This window comes from Halyomorpha halys, unplaced genomic scaffold, assembly GCF_000696795.3.
Source record: "Halyomorpha halys isolate HHAL.00 unplaced genomic scaffold, Hhal_1.1 Scaffold506.1, whole genome shotgun sequence".
NCBI lineage: Eukaryota > Metazoa > Arthropoda > Insecta > Hemiptera > Pentatomidae > Halyomorpha > Halyomorpha halys.
The window spans coordinates 245200-262331 of NW_027108424.1; the positions used below are offsets into that span (position 1 = coordinate 245200).

The 17132-nt window shown below is 32.8% G+C and overlaps 1 protein-coding gene across 4 annotated transcripts in view; it reads right to left on the reverse strand.

Annotated features, from left to right (window-relative positions):
- Positions 1–17132, reverse strand: part of LOC106683706 (1-acyl-sn-glycerol-3-phosphate acyltransferase beta) — a 54645-nt gene that overhangs the window by 18902 nt on the left and 18611 nt on the right. For all 4 annotated transcript variants that reach the window (XM_014425345.3, XM_014425344.3, XM_014425346.3 and 1 more), the window contains 2 exons: positions 10599–10732; positions 5000–5181 (listed from right to left, as the gene is read on the reverse strand). In XM_014425345.3, the coding sequence (XP_014280831.1) occupies positions 5000–5181; positions 10599–10732 (316 nt within the window). The remainder of the gene's footprint in view (positions 1–4999; positions 5182–10598; positions 10733–17132) is intronic.

Here is a 17132-nt window from a genome sequence, read left to right on the forward strand (position 1 = left end):
GAACATAATCAAACTATCTGTATGAAAAATAAATAAATAAAATAACATAATGATTAAATATTATATACAATATTTACACAATCTACCTGAGGATCCCTGAGCCCACTCTATCCCCCACGTGTGAGGGGTAGAGCAGAGCTCAAGAGATCCCAGCGCATCCCTCTCACGGCATCACTGGTAATGAGCCAGTGGAGGCTGAGCAAGTGCGCTAAAGCCGCAAACACTTAGTACAAATTGTATAATTTCTTTAGTGTCGGTGTAAAATAACCCAGAGGATTCGTGAAACATTCAGTGAATTTATCTACATCGTACATAGCCTTTGTGTTAATTAATTGACTTGTTTAATCAGGAAATGCGTCAGTACTGTTGACGATCAATATTGTTCGTTCTGATATCGAACTAAATGATCCTCTTTGTAATGTTGTCAACCTTTACCTTTGAACAGCCCTGCAAAGTGGGGCGAAACGTCGGAAAATAAATAGTTGTAAACCTATTTTTGTTTCTCTTTTGACCGCAACCCTAACCATCTTCTTATATATAAAATTGATATTCGTATTTAGGACCTCAAGAAACCCTTAAATATGAATTTTTGAAAAACTTGAAAAATCAATTTTTTTGGCCCAAACTTTTCGGCTCACACCGCCCTTTGTTTTATTTTGAAATAAAAAAAAAATAGAATTAATTTCAACATAACTCAACCAATCAACACCAAATTTGGCACTGACTTAGAGATCTATTATCTTCACCAAAGGGCAAAATCCCAATCTCGTTTGAATAGTTATTCTTTATTTGAAACCAATATTTAGCCCTTGTAAGAGCATTAAATCTTAATTTTCTTAATGGAGGTTAAAAGAGGAGGCATTCACCTATCCAACAATTACATAAACGTAGGAATTTAATTAAATGCAGAGGAGTTATGAAGGATTATATAAACAATGGCACCAGAACAAAATAAATCTAAAAAAATAAAATAAAAACGTGAAAAATTAAAACTAGTATTTGAGGGTTTCATACGAATTTAAAAACTAGTATGATTTGCTGTTTCCTAAAAATAAAAAATTAAATAAAAATTCAGTGTCATTTAGAGGAAAAAGTTTTTTGTTTCAATTTTTTATTTATTTGTTGATATTCACAACTGTCTTTACATAAAAATACATTTGAAAATTTGATGTAAGATCGGAATGGAGTGTTACAGGCATGTAGAGAAACTATCCATTAGCTCTCTAATAATATTTGTATATCAGAAGGTTTCAAGGTTATATAACATTAAGGTTTTTATGTATGATATTATTTGTGACAAAGTAAGGAGCATTGAGGATTTTACGAAGGATTATACAATGGGAGGATTGGATACGAGAAGAATTCGAAGGTTTAATGGAGCCTCAAAATTCAACTCCGTATGTCCAGATAGATCTTATTGTACTCATACGGATCAGTCTTTTTGTAATGGATATGAAATTTAGACCGTTTGACTAGTAAGTGCTGTCGGAATCTATGTGTTCCTTTCAGTCTTGTGTGAGGACTCCAGGTTAGTCGTTTTTCCAGATGTAGTCCAAGGTAGCAGATCTGTTCGACAGGGGTAAGAGCAGAGGCGCCTGAAAAGAATGTAGAAGTTTCTACTAGAGTGCTACCAACGATTAGTTTCTCAACATTTCTGTATCATATCATTGTAATCTAATGTTGCTCTTACTCCAGTCTATCAGATCCGCTACCTGGACTACATCTAGACAAACGACTAATCTAGAATCCTCAAACAAGACTGAAAAGACAGGAAACTGCAAGTCTATTCCAACTATTACAGCACATACTAGGCAAACGGTCTAAACTTCCAACTCATTACAAAAGACTGAGCTACATGACAATAATAAGGCCCATCTGGACATACGGAGTTGAGCTTTGGGGCTCCACTAAACCTTCGAATTCCTCTCGTATCTAATCCTTACAATCCAAAGTCCTTCGTAAAATCCTCAATGCTCCTTATTTTGTTACTAATAAAACCATCCATAAAGACCTAAATGTTCCTTATGTAACCGATCTAGCCTGAACCGGATATCATTCCTTCCATTATAAACTCCCAAACCCACTAGTTTATAACCTTACTTCTTCTTCCATTCCTGGGAATCCTCCGAGGTGCCTAAACAGAAGATGGCCTCGTGACCTTATATTGTAAAAAGTTTTTAGAATTCGACTACTGGGTAGTTTCTCTACATGCTGTATCATATCATTATGATCTTACTTCAAATTTGCCTGTTGTATTTTATATACAGTTGTAAATGTCAATAAAAAACTTATGAACCTTTTTATAATTGTTAGTCTCATGTAATTTAGCATCCTACCTCTTGGTGAAAAGTCATAAAAAATAAAATATTTGAACCGTGTAGCTTCAAAACCAGCTCCATCCATATTAAGAAAATTTTCAAGAGAGTAAAAAACTTATCATTGCTATGGTGATCAGTTTTAAGAAATTTTTGTTATTTTTATAACTTACGTCCATTATTATTTTTTATTAGTTCTACAACTAGGTTTCTGGTAATTTAACTTTTGGATTTAGCAGGTTTTGAACTTAACTGGGTGATTAACCACCATGTTCAATCCAGTACACTGAATAACATTACTGGAAAAAGTCAGAAATATAGTTTTAATTAGTAATAAAAAAGACACCAGTTTTTTCCTTAATGAAATTTCAAGAGAAAAGGTGAAAATAGAAAAACAAGGTCAGTTCAAGAATATTTTTAATTCAAAAATGAAAATTCGAATACACAATAAAATTTTTAAAAATCCATTTCACAAAAAATTTTTATTTATTTTTCAATAATTTATTTATTGTTATTTACAACTGTATAAAAATATATACAAATAGTAAATTTGCTATAAGTTATTAAATGATATGATAGAAATATGTGGAGAATCTACCCACTGATAGAACTCTAATAACACTTCAAAAGGATCATTCACTTCATCAGTCACATATTTGAGAAATGTCATTTTTATTCTGCGAACTTGAGTAGATTGGGAATAGGACCGCGTGTATCGGATGCTCTGAATGATGATCAGAAGAACGTGGAAATGGTCTTAGTTTTCTTAAAAAGGAATGGCCTTTTGAATAAGATTTAAACCAGAAAATCTGTTATACGAAATAAAAAAAATACCAACAGAAGTAATTATTTAAATTTTTTTTTCTCGAAATTATTTAAAGTGAAATAGAATTATAGAAATAAAATATAAAGCACGAAACATGGGCGTTGATGACCTCAGGGTTTTACGCCTTTAAACCCCAGACAACAACAACAACTTCAAAAGGAGATGATCTCAGGGCCGTCTTTTCAAACGCCTAGGAGGATTATAAGGTAATGAAGTTGAACCCAGGTTAGAAATAATTGGGTTTGGGAGGTTAGGAAGTTTATCATGTAAGGCTTGGAATCTGGTTCTGGCCAAATTGGCAACATGTGGAAAATTGAGGTCCTGATGGATGATTTGTGACAAATTAAAGAGAATTAAGGATTCAACGAAGGATACATTACACAACCCAATGCAGACGAGACAACTTCAACCACACGATGACATTCCTGGATAGTGGAGTGGGATGTTCGGAATCTCGGATTATATTGTTAGAATCTAGTATGGGGTACACATAGCGTTTCAAGATGATTTTCTCAAGAATTTTGCCCATGATTGGTAAAAGAGAGATAGTACGGTAGGAAGATGGGTATTATGGTGATTTTTAGGTTTGGGGACACAAAAACAAAAAAAAGAAAGGATAATTATTGTTCAGGAACTAACATAATCATATAAACGGATTTTTATTCTCGTTGTTATTGGCGCACCGGTTTTCAGGATTTCTTCCTCGGATGGTCAATCTCCATGATGACTCTCGACAGGCACCTCACCTTCTCCAGCCACGCCAGGGAGAGACTAAAGATGGCCCGGCAGAAGTCGCATAGGCTAGAGCCTGGTAGACCACTTGCTTACTTCACAACAGATCACGCTACGGCTGAAACTCAAGATATACAAGGCCATCATACGATCAACGCTGCTCCATGGTGCACCACTCATGCGACACCTCTACAAGACTACGCTCTCCAAACTGCAGAGTTTGCAGAACTCCCTCCTGAGGCGAATAGTCAGAGGAACTTCACTCCAGCGGGCCAGGAACAGAGTAATATATGAGGAGCTCCAAATCCCGTCTGTACCGGAATTCATAGGCCGTAGGCACATCAAATTCTTTGACGGGCTGAAAGCCTGTGCCAACCCTCTATTCTGTGAGATCGCCCCTCCACCAAGACCTGGGAGGTGGCAGAGCACTGTTCCCTTGGTCGACATCCTCGCCTTGGGAGGGACTTCTGACTCTGCAGCATGAAGTCATCACTTCAACACCACCAACAGGAATAGCCCCTCCATATTCCTAGTGAGCATCCAGGCAAACATATGCCATCATTGTTGACACCGCCTTCAGCAACCATTCTTATAATGCCATTCCGGCAAAACAGATAATAACCGATATATGCTTATATGTATATATATATATATACTTGTAAATGCCTATTTCTTTGTACCAGGAGGTAAAAAAAATCTCCAAATATAGATACTTTTCTAAAATGTAAAAGGTGAAAATATGAAAAAGAAATTTAAAACCAATTGGCACGAAAACAAAAGATCCTGCGCTATTCCAGTGAAACCTTCCGTAATTAAAATAACATATCACAATAACCCTAGTGACCAGGAAAGGAAGCTTGGAGCTGGTTTTGCAACAAAGTCACTTCTCCACGCTTTGAAATTTGCGCTGTGAAGGCGCTGGTTCTGCTCGTTACCACTTGGTAGTAAGATAAGATGTCGTGTATTGAGAACATAATGTAAATAGAAAAACAACAATTTCTGAAAAATGTGGATGGAGCTGGTTATGAAGCTATACGCCTTATGTATTATATAATATAGAAAAGGAGGTCATTGGTCTTCCAGAACCTACAAGCTATTATATTGCATACAAAACACAACTGCATACCTTTTTGCTGTGCAAGAGGTGAGCTGCAGCTTTGAGTTTGTTATTGGCCGACTTTGGATCAACCCTGTCAATGAAGACCAATCCACCAAGCCATGCCATTGGTCCGAATGGTGCAAAGTACAACAATTCCTTCTTTGCAACTGCCGTGCATTTATCCATCACATCCCAAATATTAAACATACCTGCAAGCAACCACCAGTTATGTTTAAAATGATTAAAGTATAAAACAATTAAGTTCTACATGATTCATAGTCGATTTGTTGGTAAAAGGTGTGATTTCAACCTAACAATCAAAAATTATTCTGGATATGTTTCCTAGGAATTTGTTTTTTAGTTTTATTAAGGTGTTGAGCTGAAAAATAATTATATTTAGAATATATCTGTTTTCACAATGTTTAGAGTTTCCCCAATTTCAAGTACTAATATTCATACAATTATAACAATTAATTCGATGATTATCAATAATTTTGTATGTATACAATTTAAACCTTACAATCAGTTTCATCTCATTTGTTAAGTATATCAATTTCTTTTTGAAATTGTGTCATATTGGCACATTAATTTTTTTTTTTTTACTTTATTTAGTTTATTCACGACTGTAAAAGTATTTTTTTACAATCAGCGAATGAGATGTAGAGAAAGAAAAAAATAATAATAAAAAAAAATGTCATGAAGGCATGAAGGTTAAGGTCATCCAATGTTGCCTCTACAGCTACAGAGCTTTGGAAAGAACATCGACCTCCGGTGCCCAACGTGCAGAGTTCCTGAAACAGCAGAACACGTAATAATAGATTGCTCTGCCATGGAAGGACACCGAGCCAGGCTGTCGAGAAAGACCGGGATTTTCACCCTCACCGAGTCGGACCTTCCCAGTTTGATAGAAGAAGAGAATTATCCCTTCTTCAGGGAGTTCATTTACGAGTGGAAGGAGGTGGTGGGTCTAACTCATTTCACAATGGGAAGGACTTGACCGGCCAACATCGGCGAGCCACCAGAAGATGAGGAAGCTGACCCATACTGAGACCAGGAGGGCTGGACCAGCCTGGTAACTGCAGGAGGCACCCTGACGGATACAGTGGACAAGGTGCAGCTCCATCAGTAAGGCGCTAAACCTAGCGCTGGGCTGCACCACAGTAACAAAAAAAAATGAATGATTGAATAATTAATAAAAGAATAAAAAAAAAAAAAGAATTGGTGATCTCTGGGAGCAGTGGCATGCGCACTACTCCACTGCTCACGCACCCCGTATGCCAGAAATGGCAAGGGTGAGGGATACAAATTTAAAAAACCTCTCCATTAAATTTTTTTTTAAAATTTATTTATTGATATTTACAACTGTATAAAAAATACAACAATCAAGTAAATTTGATAATAATGACATAATGATATGATACAGCATGTAGAGAAACTACCCAGTCGTAGAACTCTAAAAACAGTTTACAATACCCATTAAAATTGAAATTTAAAAATCAATTACCCCCTAGTTTCTAATCTTGCATCCTCTTCCATTCCTGACAATCATTCGAGGCGCCTGAAAAGAAGATGGCCACGAGAAGAGCTAATGTAAAATGTCATTAGAGTGCTACCAATGGGTAGTTTCTCTACACGCCTGTAACACTCCAATTTAACTTAGATCAGATTTACTAACTGTATTATAATGTACAGTTGTAAATATCAATAAATAAATATTAAAAAAAAAAAAAATCAATTTAAGAGGTCCCTATTCCAGCTCCTTCGTAAACGTCGTCTCGTATCTGCTAAGTCTCGTGTTGATAGTCCTTGAATTAGTGTGTATTGCAAGTGTGTCCTGAAACCGTTTATACAATGATTTAATGGTTCTTTGTACGTAAGGAGTTCGTAATCGCACATTAATTAAAATTTATGAATAACACGTTGCTTAAACAATGCCGTTCACTACTGATACATTCATCTGATCCTACAGTGCTAATCAATGATAAAGATATACAATTTATTAACTCTTTGGACATATTAATATGGCTGTGTGCTGTTTACCTTCCTCCCTATTGATATGTCTCTATATTTAATAAATTTTGCTATTAAAGTTTAATATTATAATTTTGAATGAGAATATTATTTATAAATGTTTTACCTGATTCCTTATATCTCTACTTATATGGCCAACCTATTTATTATATCTGCATAGTGCGTGTTTAAGATTTTTATGTCTGTTATATAGGCTGGTAATTTCTTCTAAGATTGCTGATAATTTAGTGTATTGCTGTCGAAATCTCGAAGTCAATACTCACTATTATACTATTATAATAATAATACTATTATATAATAATACTGCCCTTACTATTTTTTCTATGTATAGTGAAAGTAAAAAAAAAAAATATTTATCTTTTTCTTATATTTTAAAATCATAATATATGAACTTTGATCATATATCTTACAGGCTGTTCACAGGTCCAGAGGTTTTTTGGACCCAGCTGTCTACAAAACATGTATTTCCTTCGAAAACTCGAATTCAAAATTAATCACGATTGCCATGCTTTTCCATATTATATACTCTATATATGGTTAAGTGAAAGTAAAAACGAATTAACTGGAACAATAAGGGGTAAAACAAACTAACGTGACTAATAAAGTCTCTTTTTGTGTCTTAAATCTATAAAATGTAAAATTTAAAAATATAAAATTTAGGGGGGGCGGACGGTAGCAGCGTGTCAAAGCGCCTGTCTACCAACTCAAAGGTTGTGAGTTCGAGCCTTGGCCCCACCTGGGCTTTTTTCAAGCATACAATTTATCCAAAACTCACTCACAGCCTTCCCTCGGGAATTTGTGATGCCCGGTACCCAATGGGTGGCATTCACAAAGAAAAAAAGGGAGCAAACCCTACAAATGATGCAGAAGTCGGATATGTTGACCGAAAGCTGCATATAGTCTTTTGACTTTTTTTTGATGGTCAAGGAAAACTAGACATTACGCATTTTTTCCCAAAATGGGTACAGGATTCTCGCCGGGAAGAACGCAGAAGAAGATTTATTTTAAAATTTAAACCAGTCTTCGTCCCAGGTTGAAGTATTTTCCACCCTTGCACAAGATGTTTGTAATAAGGGTAGTTATGGGAGTTAAAGGATCTACTTTGACTGCAGCGGTGCAGGTTCGAACGCGGTCTGACTTGGTTGACTTCTATTTCGTGCCGAACCCACGGAATTTAAAACTTGACTATCCTTCACAATGGTTAGAATAGGATGGTTACCTGTAGATTACCCACCCCCGTTTGTCAGAAATGATCAGAATGGAGTTCATAAGAAAAAAGAAAAACAATTACGGCAACAAAGCTACTATCCTGAAAATACACTGCCGTGACCGTTCCGCTACTGTCATATTATCTAATGTTTAAACGGCTACACTTTACAGTCATGATAGAAACTGCCATGGTGATCACAGTATGACAGTTACTATCACAATTGCTGTTACTATCTTTGTAATACAGTAGCCCTTTCCGTTGTGATAATCTCAGTAATTGTCACGATAGTGAACCTAATGTCAAATAAGGCCTATTTATCAATACTTTAAATCTTATTTTAATAAGCCAAAAAATCATATGCGTGCCCACTGCCTGGCAGATCACCTATGTATCTGTCCACTGGGACATAGAGGATAGTACGCCCCATAAAACGGAAAGATATCTCATTTTTCCAAAACTCAATTGCACTTTTAAAATTCGTCCTATTTAATTAATTTTTTTTAAAAATAGTGTTGATTTTTATCTTAAATTAAAACCAAATATAATTTATTAAACTTTATTTAAATTTATTAAGCTCATTATAATTGCATTAATAAATCACAAAAATTAATTAATTTTAAACTTAATAATCTTTTTACTGGAAGAGTCTTATGGAATGAAACTGGATTTAGTGAATGACACATTTCTTCCTTATTAAAATACAATAATTTATTTCATATCATCAGCAACGTTTCGGGAGATTTCCACCATCTTCAGGCTGCTAAAAAACAAATTCAACAAAACCATAAACATGCGCTTACAACAACACTAATATATCATATACACTCAAAGAACTATTTATAAACTATTTACATGATCACAAAAACCTATATATAACATATAATTTTCTCCTTTATTGTCATTCTTGCTAATATGTAATAATATTAATGTCATTTAATGAATAAAACTTGTTACTAGTCATACATTTTAGGAGAATAATTACCTTCCTGAAGGTTATCTTCCATTATGATAACAACCATATAGACTATAAAATATTTTATAGTTATTTTTAAAAAAAATTGTATTACGGAAGAGGGAGAGAATGAAGTTGGGAAAATACTATGTTGAATGAATAAATAAATTGTAATATAGCTTTGTGTGAAAAGAAGAATGAAAAAAAAATATATATACTAAAAAATAAAATAAAATTGTTAAATAGGAAAATTTTGTTTTTAAATGTATTGTACTTAGTCCATAAGTTTGAAAAAGAAAAAGTTAGAAAAAAATGATAGCTGACTTTGAAGAGGCTATTCAGACATCCATGGATGAATGGAATGAGGAACAGAAGAAAGGAGGTTAGCAAATAAACCCTAACAAAAGTAAAATTATGTGTGTCGAAAGAGATAATGCAGAACCTAGGATTTTGTGTAATGGTGAACCCATAGAACTTACGAATACTTATACGTATGTGAAAGGAAATATATTGAAAGGTACCAGGAAGTTCCAAATCGAGTGAAGAAGGCCAATGGAGTGTACCATCAGGTTTCCAAAACTCTTTTAGATATATAGGTAAGAAGTAAGCAGAGATACCAAAATACGGGTATTTAAATCCATATTTCTTTCAGTCCACCTCTATGGATCAGAAAGCTGGAAAGCCCTCGACAAGCACGTAGGAAGGATAAAGTCAGCAGAAATGAGATTCCTCCGAAGAATAGTTGGTAAGACCAGGAGAGACTGTGTCAGGAATAGAAGAATTCGGCAGGATCTGTATGCGAAATCAGTGCTATACACAATGCAAGAGCAGCAACTGAAGTGGTATAGATACAATGGACGATATCAGAAAAGCCAAGTGGTATTTGGAGCAAGATTGGGAGGAAGACGCCCTCGTGGCTGACCCAGGTGCATTGGAAAACTAGGGGCAGCAAGAGGACGAACCATCTCGGAGATGAGAAGACTAGTCAGGAAAAAGGACCGGTGGGCTGCATGGACTTGGGGCTGGGGGGCTGCGACTCCATGCTTGACAGGACACAGGAGTTAGAGGAAGAAGAAGAAGAAGGATTGATGGGTACGCTGTGTATTGTAACCCAAAGTATTTAGGCAGCATTACCAAATAAAGCATTTCTTCCTCAAATATTATTATTACTTTTTTAAACAATTTTATTTTATTTTTTCCTTATTATCCATCTTGCACAAAGCCACATTATATTTTCCGTATTTAGTTTTTTGCTCCAAATCCACATACCTCCCTTCTTCAGGGAGATCCTCAACACATGTTCAAACAATTACTTGTCAATAAATAAAAATATAAACCAAACATAAAATTATTACAACAATAGAACAATTAAAAAAATAACAAATAAATAATTTAAAACTAAACAAAAAAAATATTATATTATTTCTACTTACCCATGATGTCTAAGATGCTCTGGTGGTTTGCGACGATTATGGCTCCTCTATCTTTCTTTAATACATCCCCACCTCTCAGTTCCCATTCTATCCCTAAAATTTTCGTGAAATATCCGATAAGTTTTCCTGCAATCCTAAATGAGAAATATTAGTTCTAGCAATTCTATCTACATAAAATAAAAAAAACAAATTTTAATTCTAAAAAAAAAAGATAAGTACATGACGAAGATGTGGGGTAAAACTGGATAAAGCTTCGTATATTGAGTTGGGCATATATGTGGAAGAAATTGTGGCAGCTATTGTTTAAACATCGTCTGACGAGACCGTTGTAGCCGAGTGAGTTCAGGCGTCGCCTTAGATTCGGTTCGAGAGAGTTGAGTTTTATTTCATGGCGGTACCTCAGCATGAAAAACTCGACCTTTCACTCTGATGAGAATGGTTAATTACCTATAGAACAATCCCCCTCCCACCGGATAATAAACCTTTGTAACCAATAAGAAAAAAAATTAATGTTCCTTCAGAATTTGAGAATTTTTTTTTTTAATATTTTCTTTTACTATATATTCCATATATAATAGTACAAGAGCCGGGAAGAAAAAAAAGGCAGTTATCTCACCCCAATTTTTCATTACTTCAATGAAAACTATGTAGAATTACTAGTCAAAATTGATGAGTCTCCCAAGTATGTGTAGGAGCAATAAAAAATGGCGGCTGTTTCAAAACCTTAAAAAAACATTAATTTTTTATTCGGAGCTCTATATCTCAAAAACTATCAACAACACTAGAAAATCTAAAAGAACATTATTTAAAGAAGAGTGAATTTTCTCAAATATTAGCCCTAAAAGAGCTATTTACGTCCAATAGTTCTCAAGATATAGCCTTTTAAATGCAACATTTCATAAAAATGTACTGAAATATCAGTAGTTAGTGAATTTATTTTAAGAAATCTATATCTCAGGAACTATGCGACGTACAGATGTCTATTAGCACTCAAATTAAAGATAGTTTAATGGACTATAAAGAAGTTTATGACCTTTACCTTCGTAGAAATAGTAGTTTTCATGATATTTGCTAAAATAAATTGATTTATAGTTATGCGGACAATAAAATAGTTAATTAAATTTGTCAGAACAACTATATCGGTTGCAGGGTTGAGTAACATTTTAGGGATCCCCTCGTTACTGAGTACCACAACCTTACACGCCCATCTTATACCCCTCAATGCTATAACTTGAATTATATTTACCAGGTATAATTACCCCAATCCAGTGTTGTGTAGGCTTATAAATTCTACCGTCAATTCATCCTTTTACGGTCCAAATATTTTACGTAACACTTTATTTTCGAAAACCTTAAGGCGTTGTTCATCCCTTAGTGTAAGAGGCCACGCCTCGCATCAATAAAGAACAGTGTGAAGGATAATAGTTTTGTAAATACTAATTTTTAAGATTTTGGATAGAAGGCATAAGGTAAGCAGTTTCGAAATTAAATAATAACAAGCATTCCCCCCCTTCAATTTTCTTCTTGATAGGCTGTTAATATTTTTAATAGGCTTAGGTGGTCATACGTCTTCATAAATGAGATATGCACGTATATTCCGAGGATCATCATGGAGTAACTTGTGACTTTGGTACTAAAAAGCTGCGCAGGGGGATATATATATATATTTTTTTTTATGAAGGATTTTAAGTTAAAATGGTGTTAATTTTTTTTAAAGAAATTCAAAGTTTCAAGTTTTTTTTTTTTTTAATTTTATATAATTATTTCAGAATACTTTATATTTTTCAAATTTTCCAGAGTTCATAAAATTGTTTGTTTTCCATTGGATATTTATAGAACAACAGATGCATTGATCTCTCCGACCCAAGGATTCCGAGAATTCGATAAAGATCAGTGGATATGATACTTTTTCTGTAAGAAGGAATACCAATTCCAAAATGAAATATGCCTAGAGTCGGGAAGAAAAAAAGGCAGTTATCTCACTCCTAGTTTTGATTACTTTAATGAAAATGATGTATAATTACTAGTCAAAACTGATGAGTCTGCCAAGTATAGGTTGGGGGAATAAAAAAGGTGGCTGTTTCAAAACCTTAAAAAAACATTAATTTTTCATTTGGAGCTCTATATCATAAAAACTAAATTAATGAATCAAGAAAGTAATTATTAATATTAATTTTGAAAATACTATGAGTGGTATGAAAAGTTGTTCCGGAAATATTTCTTTCACTTTAATGTTCCTTAAATATCCTTTATAATTTATAATGAGTTTTATGTGCAGAGAAAATCCTTCAAACTAGCGCTCTTCAATTTATTAGCAGTTAAAGGAAGGTTGCCCTCAATCTAAAGCTAGGGATGTTGAGAAAACATAGATATAACGCGATATTGATATTTTTAAAAAATATATGGGTATTTTCATCTGATAGTTTTCCCGATATATCGAAACATCAGTATTAAAATTTCAATATCAAAGAAAAATAAAAGGACGACAGATTCAACAATAAATAAAAATGTTGAGAGCTCACAAGCGTGTGGATGGGTTGTTTGGATTGGCCGGAATAAGTTAACTTGAATTTGTAGTACAAAAGTCCAATAGGAGAAAAAAGTCAGTTATTACAACCCAATTTTTTATTACTTTAATGAAAGCTATGTATAATTACTAGTTAAAATTAATGAGTCTGCCAAGTATAGGAAAGGTGAATAAAAAATGACGGCTGTTTCAAAGCGATAAAAAAAACTAATTTTTCATTCAGAGCTTTATATCTTATAAACTACCAACAACAATAGAAAATCTAAAAGAACATTAATTAAAGAAGAGTCAATTTTCTGAAATATTAGCCCTAAAAGAGCTATTTTCGCCCAATAGTTCTCGAGATATAGCTTTTTAAAAAGCAACATTTCATAAAAATGCACTGAAATATTAGTAGTTAGTTAATTTACCTATTTCTCAGGAACTATGTGGCGTATTGATATCTATCAGCACTCAAATTTAAGCTAGTTTAATGCGCTACAAAGTATTTTATGACCTTTACATTCGTAGGAAAAGTAGTTTTCATGATATTTGCTAAAATAAATTGATTTATAGTTGTTATAGACATCTGTACGTCAAATGGTTTTTGAGATATAGATTTTTCAAAACAAATTCTCATTTTTATGAAATGTTGCTTTTTGAAAAGCTATATCTCGAGAACTATTGAAGGTAAATAATAACATAAGCTCTATTAGGGTTTACATTTTAGCAAATTTACTCAACTTTAAATTAGCTCTCTTAGATTTTCTTGAGTTGTTGATAGTTGTAAAGATATAGAGCACCGAATGAAAAATTAGTTTTTTTTATCGCTTTGAAACAGCCGCAATTTTTTATTCCCCCTACCTATACTTGGCAGACTCATCAATTTTGACTAGTAATTATACATAGTTTACATAAAAGTAATCAAAAGTAGGGGTGAGATAACTGCGTTTTTATCTTCCCGACTCTTGTAGCAAATATCATGAAAACTACTACTCCTACGAAGGTAAAGGTCATAAACTTCTGTATAGTCCATTAAACTAGCTTTAATTTGAGTGCTAATAGACATCTGTACGTCACATAGTTCCTGAGATATAGATTTCTCAAAATAAATAAACTAACTACTGATATTTCAGTACATTTTTATGAAATGTTGCTTTTTAAATGGCTATATCTCGAGAACTATTGGAGGTAAATAGCTCTTTTAGGGCTAATGTTTCAGAAAATGTACTCTTCTTTAAATAATGTTCTTTTAGATTTTCTATTGTTGTTGGTAGTTTTAAGATATTGAGCTCCGAATGAACAATTAATGTTTTTTTAAAGTTTTGAAACAGCCGCCATTTTTATTCCCCCAACCTATACTTGGCAGACTCGTCGATTTTAACTATTAATTATACATAGTTTTCATTAAAGTAATCAAAAAGTGGGGTGAGATAACTGCTTTTTTTCTCCTCTTGAGCTCTTGTACTAAACGTTCTCAAAAGGTTAGGTTAACAATTATCGTATATGTTATGTAATTTTTGTTGGAAATTGTCGATGATTTTAAACCATATTTAAAATTTATATAATTGTACTCAACCACATTTGGGCATTGAAACATTTGATTGAACAATGATTGAAAAAACAAAATAAATCAGAAGAAAACATATAAGTACTTTTCTGGTGTAATCACATTTCCACAAGTAGGTTTCTCAAAGATAATTATTTCGCTATTGTTGTAGTTTGTTTTGATACTAATTTTTTTTATTTTGATAACAGACTTTGAAATCTTAACCTATTTATTGTACATTGTAACTTATTGTAATTTTAAATAAAACAAAGTTTAGATACTTTTAGTTCTAACTTTTCACATTTATCATAATTAAAATAAAATTCCTATATCTGATTCAGAAAAAAGAAATAGAACAAAATCTGACCCCTTTACAATTGTAAGTGAAAAATATTTTTAGTAAAAGACGCCGTGTTTGAGCTGAACCTTCACGACCCGGGAGAGTTTTGCACATTTGCCTTGTGGATTTCTGTTTTAATTTCAAAGTTCTTATTTTTATGGAGGATAATTTTTAGACATAAAACTTAGATATTCCTACTTTAAGAATTATTTTCATTACAATAATATAGCTCATTTAACTAGCTTTAATTTGAGTGAAAATAGACATCTGTACGTCAAATGGTTTTTGAGATATACATTTTTCAACATAAATTTATTCGAGAACTATTGAACATAAATAGTTTAGGGCTAATATTTCAGCAAATTTACTCGTCTTTTAATAATGTTCTTTTAGATTTTCTAGTGTTGTGGTAGTTTTTAAGATATAGAGCTCCAAATGAAAAATTAATGTTTTTTTTTAAGGTTTTGAAACAGCCGCCATTTTTTATTCCCCCTACATATAGATTTTTCAGAATAAATTCGCTAACAACTGATCTTTCAGTACGTCCCATACAATATTTTTATGAAATGTTCTTTTTTAAAAAGCTATATTTCGAAAACTATTTAACGTAAATAACTCTATTAGGGCTAATATTTTAGCAAATTTACTCTTCTTTAAATGACGTTCTCGAGGTTTTCTTTTGTTATTCCTACTTTTTTAGATATGGAGGCTTCGAATGAAAAATTAGTTTTTTGTATCGCTTTGAAACAGCCGCCATTTTTTATTCCCCCTACGTATACATGGCAGACTCATCAGTTTTGACAAGTAATAATACATAATTTTCATTATAGTAATCAAATATTGAGGTGAAATAACTGCCTTTTTTTCTTTGTGGATCTTGAGCTATATTTTAAAGTACATTTAACTAGGTTTAATTTGAGCGTTATCAGACATATGTTTGTCTAATGATTCCTGAAATATATGTTTTCATAAATCAAAAAGTTTGTTCAAACCATTAGAAATCAACGTTTTGTGCATTCATTTTGGCTTATATCATGAAAACTACTACTTCCACGATGATAAACGTCATAAACTAACTTTAATTTGAGTGCTAATAGACATCTGTACGTCGAATGGTTCTAGAGATATAAATATTTCAAAAATAAATTTACTATCTAATGATTTTTCAGTGCATTTTTTATGATATATTACTATTTAATAAGTTATATCTCGGAAATTATTCAACATAAATAGATCAATTAAGGCTTATATTTTAAAAAATTTATTCTACTTTAAATGATGTTCTCTTTGGTTTTCTTGTTTTGTTGATAGTTTTTAAGATATGGAGCTCCGAATGAAAAATTATTTTTTGTTAATGTTGAGAAACAGCTGCCATTTTTTATTCCCCCTACCTATACTTGGCAGACTCATCAATTTTGACTAGTAATTGTACATAATTTTCATCAAAGTAAACAAATATTGAGGTGAAATAGCTGCCTTTTTTTCTTTCCGGATCTTGAACTATATTTCTTAGTACATTTAGCATATGTACAGACATATGCCTGTCTAATGATTCCTGAGATATGTGTTTTTGTAAATAAAACATTTTGTACAAACCATTGGAAATCAAAGTTTTGTACATTTATTTTGGCAGATTTCATGAAAATTACTACTTCTACGAAGATATACGTCATAAACTACTTTATAGTACATTAAATTAACTTTAATTTGAGTGCTAATAGACATCTGTACGTCGAATGGTTCTTGAGATATAGATTTTTCAAAAATAAATTCACTAACTACTGATTTTTCAGTGAATTTTTTATGATATATTACTATTTAAAAAGCTATATCTCGGAAATTATTAAACGTAAATAAATCAATTAAGGCTTATATTTTAAAAAATGTATTCTACTTTAAATGATGTTTTCTTAGGTTATCTAGTTTTGTTGATAGTTTTATGGATATAGTGCTCTAAATGAAAAATAGGTTTTTTTTCACCAAACCATCAAATTCTTCCCGCATCCAATCGTTACAATCCAAAATCCTACGTAAAATCCTTAATGCTCCTTATTACGTCACAAATAAACTCATTCATAAAGACCTTAACATCCCATTCGTTGCAGATTTGACCCAAACCAGATATGCGTGTTTTTATTC